The 11,268-nt window shown below is 47.3% G+C and overlaps 1 protein-coding gene across 1 annotated transcript; it reads right to left on the reverse strand.

Annotated features, from left to right (window-relative positions):
- Positions 1-4,943: 4,943 nt before the first annotated feature.
- LOC144713494 (alpha/beta-Hydrolases superfamily protein) lies at positions 4,944-8,649 on the reverse strand. The gene is made up of 4 exons (XM_078588090.1): positions 8,311-8,649; positions 6,807-7,125; positions 6,086-6,245; positions 4,944-5,543 (listed from the first exon to the last, which is right to left on the reverse strand). Exons 1-4 carry the CDS (start codon positions 8,530-8,532, stop codon positions 5,087-5,089), a joined length of 1,158 nt encoding a protein of 385 aa, XP_078444216.1. The 5' UTR covers positions 8,533-8,649; the 3' UTR covers positions 4,944-5,086.
- Positions 8,650-11,268: the final 2,619 nt, after the last annotated feature.

Raw genomic sequence — 11,268 nt, forward strand, 5'->3', positions numbered from 1 at the left:
TAGTCATGTTCCTGTCATGAAGAGGAACATCACATCTGTTATGAACAGATCTGGATATTCCCTAACTATTGAGAACAATAGTTGTTCCATTTATTTTAAGAAACAATTTGATTGCTTTGGCATAGATAGAAAGGGAATAATTCTAGTGGATGATTCTTACCATTATCTCAAAGTGATATTGCTCCTAAAATGATTGGTAACAAAAGTGTGTGAGTCATGTCTAAGATGTGCCAGTGGCTTCATTATGCCACATCATTTTATTCACATCAAATAAATTAACTTTTCATTTATTTTGATGAATAAAATCAAATACATATTATTCCTGAATTTTCTGGAATTTATTTGACATTAAATAAGTTAACTTTTAAATTATTCCACTCAAATAAAGGGAAATCAACCTATCCAATTTGTATTTTGATTTATTTGACATTACAATTTAACATTTAAATTTGTTTTCTTGTCAAGGAATCAATAATATAATTTCCTGAATTTTCCAAAATATTTTGGAATTTATTTCATGGCTAAAATAATTTATTTCTAAATTATTTGAGGTGAATTAAATGTTCCCCATTTTACGGAATACATATAGTGAAACTATACTCTATTTCATCAAAATAACCACAGCCCAATGGTTATTGATCTCTCTTTCTCAAACCAGAGACATGGGTTCGAATCCCAGAGGGTGCAGCCCTATTTTAAAACAAAAACAAATTAGAGTTGGCCGTGCGGTGCGGTGCGAAAATTCGCATCGAGTGTGCAAATTTTGGCACGCACAAAATGGCTTGTGCGGTGTGCGGTGCGCTTTTGTGCAGAAAAGCGCACCCCACAGCACACTAAATTCGCACATTTTGAAGGAATTATTAAGGGTTTTTTTAATGTGATTTGGAAAATAAAAAAATTTTGTTTAATTCTTAGTATAATTGGTAAATTACTATGTTTAATTATTAATATAATTAATAATTAATAATTAAAATTACTATGACGCGGCTGGGGGGGTGGAGGGCGAAGAGGGGGGGGCGTGGGGGGTGGGCGGAGGAGGGCTGGAGAGGGCGCGGCGGAGGCGAGGGTTGGGGAGGAGGCGGGGGCGGCGGAGGCGCGGGCTAGAGGGGCGGGGTGGTCGGAGGAGGGCTAGAGAGAGGGGGCGGCGGGGGGCAGGGGGGGAAGGGGGGGGGCTAGAGGGGGGGGCGGGCGGCGAGAGTGCAGGGAGGGGGGGGGGCGGGCGGGGGGGGGGGCGGGGAGGGCGCAGGCGAGAGGGGGGGGGGGGCGGCGCGGACAGCCAGAGGAAACGCGGGCTAGAAGGGGGGGCGGGGCAGCGGGGACGGCCGGAGGGGGTGCGGGCTCAAGGGAGCGGTGCAGTAGTGGAGACTGGAGAGGAGAGGACTCACAGGAGCGGCCGACCAGCGGGTAGTGGAGACGGGCGGGCAGACGACTCAGTAAGGGGAGCAGCGGCGGACTCAGCAGAGGACCGCAGCGGGGAGGGGGGGGGGGGGGACGGACTAAAAAAATTAGCACAACTGTGAAAATTCGCACCGCACCGACCCCTGCGCGGTGTGCGGTGCAGTGTGCGGTGCAGTGTGCTAATATCGTGAGCGGTTCATTGCACAACACACTGCACAACCGCATGAGCGGGATTCACTCGCACGGTTTGGATCATCCCTAAAACAAGTTTTTGTTTCCCACCAAGCGTGGGTCTCGTTGGCCGGCCATCCTAGCTGGCGCACCACGCAGGACCGGCGCCTAGGTGGCACGGGTCATGCTAGCGCCCAGGCTATTTGGGAGGAGGGAGGACGGACTAAAAAAATTAGCACAACTGTGAAAATCCGCACCGCACCGACCCCTGCGCGATGTGCGGTGCACTGTGCGAATATCGCGTGCGGTTCATCGCACAACCGCACGAGCGGGATTCGCTCGCACGGTTTGGACCATCCCTAAAACATTTTTTTGTTTCCCACCAAGCGCGAGCCCCGTTGGCCAGCCATCCTAGTTGGTGCGCCACGCGGGACGGGCGCCTAGGTGGCATGGGTCACGCTAGCACCTAGGCTACTTGGGCGCTCGCCACACAGGACGGCTACCTAGGTGGCACGGGCCCCATGGGCGCCTAGCCTATTTGACGCCCGCCACGCGGGACAGGCGCCTAGGTGGCATTGGCCCCACGGGCGCCCAGCCTATCTGGTGCCCGCCACGCATGATGGGCGCCTAGGTGGCACGAGCCCCACCGCCAGCTTAGTTGCCATCCGCCACCCTAGACGTGCGCCTAGGTAGCACGAGCCTCGCGGGCAGCCAGCCTAGCTGGCGTCTGCCACGTAGGCCGGAGCCCTATGTGGCGCGAGCCCCGCGAGCGGACAGCCTAGCTGTCGCCCGCCACCTGTGCCCTATTTTAAAATGTGGGGCCCGCCAATAGTGGATCTAATCCTTGACTTGGCTCGAGCTAGGTGGCACCCGTTCATCCACAGGCGGCCCCACCATCCGGTGGCTGGTATTGGGCAGGTCAGACCCGGTCTGGCCTGCTGGTGAGCCGATGTGGCCTGCTGCTATAAGACGGTCCCCGTTCAGGCCGAACGGGGTCCCGTTCTGCCTTGAGGAGGAGGCCCCGTTCAAGTCAAACGGGACCCCGTTCCGCCCTGCGGTGGTGGCCCGTTCCGCTCTGCGGTGGCCCCCTTCCGCTGAATGGGGCCCGTTCTAACTGTAAAGGCCCCGTTCAAGCAGAACGAGGCCCCGTTCCGCCATGGGGAGGTCACGAGTCCCGTTCAAGCTCTAGAGAGCACAGAACGGAACGAGAGGGGCGTCCCAACGGGAATGAACCAAAATAATGCAAAAAACATCTTTTTGTACTTCGTTTTGGACGATTTTGATGTCGTTCTTCATCCAAATCAAGGCAGAACCTGGCTTTGATACCACTGTTGGGTTCTAGAGGCCTTGAGATGGATGAATAAATGAAAATGATTCGCAACGGAAGACTTGAACGAATCGAACGCCATCAACAAAATCATTGAAACAAGTACCTTTCCACGGATCAGATCCGTGATTTCTTGGATCCCGGAGTGAGCCGAGTTGAGCTGCTCATGTGTGCAGCCTCTAGATGTATCCATGCAGTCCTCGGCACGTCGGATCTCCTCCTTCTTGTTGACGAGCCAAGTTCTTTCTCTGTCGGCGTCGTTACGTCATCCCGATCACATCAAGGAGGGAGAGGGATGACTGAGGCCACGTCCAAGAGCATTTGAGCCCTCCATCACCACCATATCCCAAGATCATTCCGCCAAGAACAATGGGGGCTAGGCTTGCCCATCGCGGCTCCCGTTCTCTCCTCATCCTCGCTTCCATAATCGGCTACCACTGAGACGACGTATTCGTTGTCTCTGGCTGAGCAAAGTTGAATCCTACTCTGACATCATTCCTCTTACTTGCTTGTATCTCCGAAACACTCTCACCGCATCTACCCGCACTAGCACTCGCACCGACAAAGGCCCAGACAACGAGTGACGCCACCGACGAGGTACGTCGTTCCCTTACTCATCTGTTACATTACGTCTTCCAGTATATTTTCGACTGCACTCCACCGTGCTCGGGCTAGTTTAGGTGAGAGAGAATTATTTTCGAGGAAAACTACTTGCAAGCATCTTCCAAGGTACAGGCCAAGCCCATCCGTTACGTGCGAGCCCCTACGGAAATATTCCATTTGGCGCAGTAGTCACCATCGTCTCTCCGACGAGGGTTAGAAGGTCACCGTCACCGTCACCGGTCACCCATTTCAGAGCTCAGAGTTTGGCGAATTCCACGAGGCAGGTCCTGCACGTACATCCACCTAGGTTCATTCGCATCACGTAGTTACATTCACTTAGTGATTTTACCCGTCGGACGACGCCGTCGACGACATCCGACATCAGGAGGTATCAAAACCGAGCCACATGCATATAGACTTGAACCAGATCTCAAACCCATGGGCATTGTTGGAGCTAAGGAGACTGCGAGATGGTGTAGAGACCATTTTGATCAACATTGACAGGTTACCAAGGGTGTTTGAGAAAAGTCCATGTTTATAGTGCTGAGAACATAGGAGCCTAGCCTGAAATTTAGGTGGTTGGCAAGGATCAGGGAACGTGTCTTAAAGGGACAGGATTAAATGGAGTTTCATCCTGAACCTGGTTAAAAATATGTGATACATCCTTACCCTCCACCTTATCACTTAGGAATCAAAATATAGGTTCAACTAGTTTAGCATTTTGAGAATAAAATGAATCAAATTTTAGACTATCTTTTCTCTTTCTTTGGTAATCTCTTAACCACTAACTAACAATAAGATCCCCAAGCTGGATCTGCACCATGGAGGGGAAAAGGGAGAGCCAAGGATAGATTAACTCAAGCTAGATCAGAAAGGGTAAAAAAATTATGCATGCTTCACATATGTGAGGTCCATCCTAATATTCACGGTGACTCTTATATGTTAAGGTTTGAGTCTTAACAGTTTGTTAGCACTAAAGCAGATCAGACAGTGTTTCAACGTTGTGCATCTATAAAAAAGGCAGATGTAATTTGATGCAAACGTCCGAGTGTTTCTTGTGTTGTATCTTTGCTAAAGTTCAGTTTTTTTGCTGCAATACAAGAACCTTGATGTGAAGAATATATAAGGCAAATCCTTGTTTCCGTTTTCTCTTTTTCTCCATACTGTATGGTGGGTTATTCTTGCAAAGTGTGTGGGACATTATCAGATTTGTTCAATGTTATGCCTGGATCTCTTTTGCAAATAATATGGGAAGTTTTCAGATTTTAATTCTGGAAAAATTCCTCTTGATTGTTGGAAAGAGTATGGGATACTATCAGGCTTTGATCAAGGTACCAGTCTTTATATTCTTTAGAAGAATGTGGTAAGCTTTCGGATTTGAATTTCGGTAACAGTAGTGATCACTAATGTCAATAGTGTCAATAATGTCAATACTGGAAGAGCATGAGTGAAAGCATTTGTATATATCCCCCCCAATTATTCATCATCTAGTGGAAATATCCAGCTCATCATAGACAATGGGTATGTGTGTGCAAGTGTTAGAGATATGTCTTGAGAGAGAGAGAGGACGTTTGAAAGGCTGGCACCTCAGGTAGAGAAGGCCTCCTCCAAGAACTGGAAGAGCTCCTCAGCAACAGCTTGTGGGTACTCCTCATGGGGTAGAAGAGCTCCTGGTACTTCAACAAACTTGGTGACCCCACTGGCCCCTCTCAGTGCATCCATCTCCGCCTTCGATCTCTTCGGCGCCCCCGCCGCGCCCACCACCAGCACAGGCACCTGCAAATCCTTGAACAAGGCGACAAACTCATCGCGCGAGCCCACCGGGTCGAGCTCACCAGTGAGGAATGCGGCTGGCACGAAGCGCGCCCCCTCGCGCTTGGTGAGCTCAAACCGGCTTTGCACCACCTCCGGTGTTACGTTCCTGGCATTGGCGTAGACATGAGACGTGTACTGCGACTGGATTGCCTTCTCGTTGCTCACCAACATGCTGTACATCATCCACCCAACCGCCGGTGCTCGCAGCGTCCCCCGCAGAAACCCGTACCTGCAAGTTCAGCAGCTTCCCTGATTGTTTCGAGCTTAGTCTGCGACATAAGACAAGTTGGAGACAGAGATGGGATCTCGAAGAGAGATGGGTCCAGCCAGAGAAAAATGGGCTGCATCAGAGGAGAAGTTATGGGATCATATGGGAGAAGGATGGATCGAGTCTGGAGGAAAAAAGGATGGGAGATGGGATCTAGAAGAGAGAAAAGATCACATTTTGGGGAAGGATGGGTTGAGTCTGAAGAGAATTATGGCTTCAGTGGGAGAAGCGAGATGGGATCTTGGGGGCAAGATGGGTCGATTATTCAAAGAAAAAATTGAGATCTTGCAGAGGGATGGGTTTAGTCGGATAAGAGATACATTTGGATCTTAAAAAACATGGCCTTAGTTGGATGAATGAGAGAGAGAGATGGATCTAGGAGAGTGAAAGGTAGACTTGGCGGAGAGAAAGATTGCACATTGGAGACAGGTGGGTTAGCTTGAACAAAGAGAGGGAGATGAAGTCCCAGAGAGACAAAAACATGTCATCCCGGAGAAACTTACCTCGATTCCATGTCTGAGCTCCGGCCGAAGACGATGGGGAGAGGGCCTGCCCAGGTGGGCGCAACCGCAGCCACCGCAGATGGCTTCACCAACCCCTTCTTTGCCGCTCTAACGGCTATGGTTGCTGCGTGGCCTCCGCCAACAATCACCAACTCTCCTCCTGCTCAATTTCAGATAAAGACAAACATGGAAGGAAAAAGAATTAGGAAAAAATATTGTTGGATTCAAGCCATAGCTTATTGCCAGGAAGCTACATTTCATCTTTAAGCAGGACATTGTTCTTCAACACTCGCCCACAACACCAGCTGCTGGCATATTTATAGCCCGAGTGTGCACTGTGTTGCTTCTGGGATTTGAATCTTCCATCCGGCTGCAATACTATGTTAGATTCAAGAGCTGACCAACTGTGCTAAAATCTATAGCTTAAAGCAAGGGCTCTATTTTTTTCATCTTTAAGCGGGTTTTGTTCTTCAACCCTTCCCCAAAACTACTGTCGCTGGCCTATTTATGGCTCATGCATGTTGTATTTTGCTTCTGGGATTTGACTTGCCACCTGGCTCTGATACCATGTTCAACTCTAGAAATTCTCAACTGTGATAAAACCTATAGCTCATGGCAACAGTGCTACTTTTTCATTTTTTAAGCAAGATGTTGTTCTTCAACAATTAAGTTTGTGCATGAATAATGTAAATATGTAAGGATCAAGCAATATAAGATTAACCTGAATTGGAGAGGGGACTGGTCGGTGAGGTGAGGAAGGAGACGAGGAAGTTTTCCATGACATCTGCTGTGTAGTTTAGGGAGGGACGGTCGGAGTAGCCAAGGCCAGGCCAGTCGACTATGATGGAGCGCCAAGTGGCACGGCCTCCTCTGCAGGAGACGATGGCAGAGGCCACCTCCCTCCATTCCTCGACCGTGCTCACATCAGAGATAGTTGGTATCATCAGAATGGTCCTTGTGTTCTCGACCACCTCGCCCCCGTGTTCCTCGTAGTACACATTCACGATCTGATCTTCATACTTCCATGCCCACTTCCCCTTCTGAAATCCCCCAATTCAATTAATGTATCACTTACTATTCAGATAATTCAACCGATAACAATCAACTGATCAGCCGATCGATCACACTAATTTTTTTAAATAGCAATCAATCGCTGAAAAAAAATTCATACGATTGATTGATCAATAAATTAATCTTAAGAGAAGTCTATCAATCCACCAAGATTCCCAAATAATCAATCTACAACCTAATATTAAGAAGGGTCAAGTGACAATAGTCAGTAAATCAATCGATCCAGCACTTTTTAAAAAAAAATAAGGCAGTCAATCAGTCTATTTATCAATCATTGGCTCGAAGGAAAATTAAGAGATCTCAATCGATCGATCATTTAATCTTAAGAGACGTCAATCGATTCACCAAGATTCCCAAATCAATCAATCTATCAACTAAGATTCAGAGGAGTAAACCGATAACAATCAGTAGATCAATCGATCGAGCACATTGATTTTCCAAAAGAAGCAATCAATCAGTCCGTCAATTAATCAGTCGCCCAAATAAGGGAGCTCAAACGATCAATCAGTTAATCTTAAGAGTAAGTCATCCGAATCATCCGAAAGACCAGCTAATCGTAAGAGATTTCAATCCACATCAATCAATGAGAAGGAAATCGATCGATGATTTTGATCTCAAAAGAAGATGAAATTACTCAATCGATCGATCGATCTATCATTTAACATTAAGAGCATTCAATCGATCCACCAGTTAATCTTAAGAGAATCAATCGATCGACGATTAAATCTCTACAGGAAAAAATCAACCGGCGGCGCGACTCTATCCTTCTAAAATCCCTCTAATTTCAAGATACACAGCTCAATCAATCTATCTCCAAGCAATCTGAGGAGTCAACCGATAGCAATCGGCTGATCAAACGATCGAGCACATTTACCGATCAATCAGTCGCTCAAAAAAACAATCCTAAGATAGCTCGATCGACCGATCAATGAATCGAAAGAAAAGTAGTCAAGTAGACCAGTTAATCTCAAGAGAACTCAATCCACCGATCAGTTGATTTTAAGAGAAGGGAATCGATCGATGATTTCATCTCAAGAGAGGATGAAACTAGTATATCGATGAATCAATCCATCACTGAACCAAATGAGAAGTTAATCGATCTGCGAATTGGTCCAGAGAGAATTCAATCAATTCACCGGTGGGGAAACCCTAACCTTGGCGTCGACGGAGCGCTTTTCGAGAACCGCGGCGCCTCTTTCCGGAGACGAATCCAGGGGCGAAGATTGGCATCGAATCGCCAACCTCCTTCCCGAATTCCGGATTCTTCCGAGAGAGGGAACCGCGGATCGGAAGCGGAGGAAGGCGCGACCGGCGGCGCCGCCGCCGTGCACGGCCGGAGAAGCTCGAGAAGAGATCGAGAACGCCAAGGACGCCATATCCGCAGACGCTCGAGCTCGAAGCCAAGATCCAGACCGGGAGATCTGCACAGCTCCATTTCCACGCAGATTTGACCTCTTTTTTGTGATCCTCCTCGCTCGCAAATCGCGACTTTCCGACGCCGGAAATTTCGTCGGGAAGAACAAAAATTCTACAAAACATTCGATTAAATTAATGCCGCGGGCCTCCAAGAACGGGCCGACCCACTCATCTCGGGAGACGATTTAGACGACCACTAAAAAATTCAACAAAACATTCGATTAAATTAATGCCAATCGTTTGTCACAACACTGTCATTTAGACTTTGATTCGATCCCTGAGTACTATAGTTCCAGATCGTCCGGGTCGTGGATGATGGGCCCGTCACAACTCTGTTATTTTCGTCTAAATCGTCCCGTCCAGGGTTCATTCCATCCCATTTTTTCCATCCGTGTCCCATCCCGTATAAGAAATTCTCGTCCCGGGACGAAACAGGGATTGTGTCAGCATTAGACCACTCAGAAATTGAAAAGAGGCGCAGCACATGCGTCGGGTAGATAGGCCTGTCAGGCGCATACTGTACCCCCACATGATGCAGAAACCGTCCCGTCCCCCGTCCAAGGCCCTAGACGTGACGGTTGTTTCGTACATGGAAAAAGCAATTGTCCCGTCCGGGGACAGCCAGACGATTCTTTGCCTCGTCAATCTTCCGAAGTCCTGAACGGGAAGATATTTTCGTCCACGGACGAAATTGCCATCACGTCGCATCCATGCACTATAATCCCTGGCTTTCTTTGAGCAGTCTTTTGACCATTAAGGCCATCTATCCTCCTCCCCTTCCATGTTTCCTTTAAATAGCACAGCATGAAAGTTCTGTTAATCAATCTTTGTGTCCCATCTATAATCTATGTCCAATGTCCCGTATTTCCCTCTGCGATCCCCGTCCTCGTGATAGTCTCTCCTTCACCGCGTCTTCAGGGCAGCTCATCTCTTGTCGATACCTACCCCCTCCATTCGGATCCTTCCCTGAGCATTCCCATTCTCCTCTCCATCCAGGGAACTCTTTTGATAGCCTCCCTCTTGAGCCGTCCATCTCTATCCAATTAATCCATCCGCAAGAATGTATCGAACTTCGACCTTTAATCTTCATTGAATATATTTATACGTTTGTTGATAAGAGCAATATCAAGCATCTTTTATACGTTTAAAATTCTGCAGGCAGTAGGTCTCACTTTAACAGAACTACAAAATTGTGATCTGAATTATTCTTCTTATGTTTTTAAGAAACATTAAAAATAGGAGTCGAAATTAGCATATTCTCCTTATGTTTCTATTGTATTTCACTAAATAATGCCCCATACTGCTCATGTGATGCAGGGAGTACCGACTGCTAATTATCGATTAGTGCATGTGATAAGTTGTAATTTGATTAAATGGTTTTTAAACTTGGCCAGGCAAACATTTTCTTGGCTTGAATGTTGTACGTCATAAAGTATAATTCAATATATCATTATGTGGAATGATAAGTGAGCTAACTAGCACATGACATAAAAGAGTCATTGTAGTATTTGGAAATAAAAATAGAAGAGTCATTGCACCTGGTCGTGGCCGCAAACCACGGCCACAGCCAATCGAGGTCGTAGCCGCAAGCTGTGGCCGCGACAACTGCAGTGGCAGGCTGCAGAGGCAGGGCGCCGCACCCACAAACCGTGGCCGTAACAGAAGCCGCACCCACAAGCGTAACAACAATTGCAGCCTCAGCCACAGCTGCACCAGCAACCGTAGCCCCAGCCGTAGCCACAGCTGCAGCAGCAGCATCAGCCACAATTGCAGCCTGCCAGCGCTCGCCACTATTGGGTTTTGGTGCCTTGGTTCGTTCATTGAAAATACGTTTCCATGGATGCGGAAACGTGTCGATCGATTCACAATTGGTCTTTAAAACTAAACATTTAAAGTACCTTTTGAGGAACTTGTTCCACCCTTGACTTTGTCGCTCCTAGATTTTTCTGAAGCCATTCACGCGTCCCGCCTCTAAAAGTATCCAAGCGATCACTCGAAGCTTAGATCTTCACATCTTCTTCTTCAACTCTTCTTGAAAATCTTGAAGATCTCCTCACCATGAAGACACTCTTCCTTGGATGAGTGGAGAAGAGAGTAGCGAAGGGAAGAGGCCCTCAAATCAGGCTAGCATGGGAGCTTCAAATGAGACCCTTTCCCTCTTTATATTTCACTTCAGGTTTTTCTCAAAAACCCTCCAAAGTAAAATATATCCACCAATGCCCTTATGACCTTGTGTGTGTGACCCTCTAGGCCCATGTATCGTTCTAGTTAATAACTTTAATGGCCCAATAACATTTATTGACTAACCTTTTTAATTAACTATATCAACAAATAGATTAATTAAATAAGGAACAATTTAACCCAATCGATAGATTAAGTTTCTAGCCCATGGGGTGCCAAGCTACACCTATTGCTCTAGAAGATACTGAGTAGTCTCGAACTTTCTCATGGAACCTTTACCGTCATCGGTTACCGTATATGTATAATCCATCATCTGCGCGAGACTCTCGAATGACTTAGGGTATGGTTTATCGTCAAACCCTAATCCATCATTCCATTAGTACTGATGCGTGACGGGGATCGTTAGAGAATGCCTTCTTCAATATCATCACTACCCTGGCCAGGGATTTTTCTGCATCGTCTTTCTCGAGTCAATCTCCTCTTATACCGAGGAGGGATGATCCTATCTTGACCAC

The sequence above is a fragment of the Wolffia australiana genome, chromosome 16, assembly GCF_029677425.1.
Source record: "Wolffia australiana isolate 7733 chromosome 16, ASM2967742v1".
NCBI classification, from domain to species: Eukaryota; Viridiplantae; Streptophyta; class Magnoliopsida; order Alismatales; family Araceae; genus Wolffia; species Wolffia australiana.

Coding starts and splice junctions, on each gene's coding strand:
- LOC144713494 (XM_078588090.1), bottom strand. CDS start 8,532: ATGGCGTCCTTGGCGTTCTCGATCTCTTCTCGAGCTTCTCCGGCCGTG. Junction 6,246..6,806: donor CAGTCCCCTCTCCAATTCAG/GTTAATCTTATA, acceptor GAAATTGAGCAG/GAGGAGAGTTGGTGATTGTT. Junction 5,544..6,085: donor AGCTCAGACATGGAATCGAG/GTAAGTTTCTCC, acceptor CTGAACTTGCAG/GTACGGGTTTCTGCGGGGGA.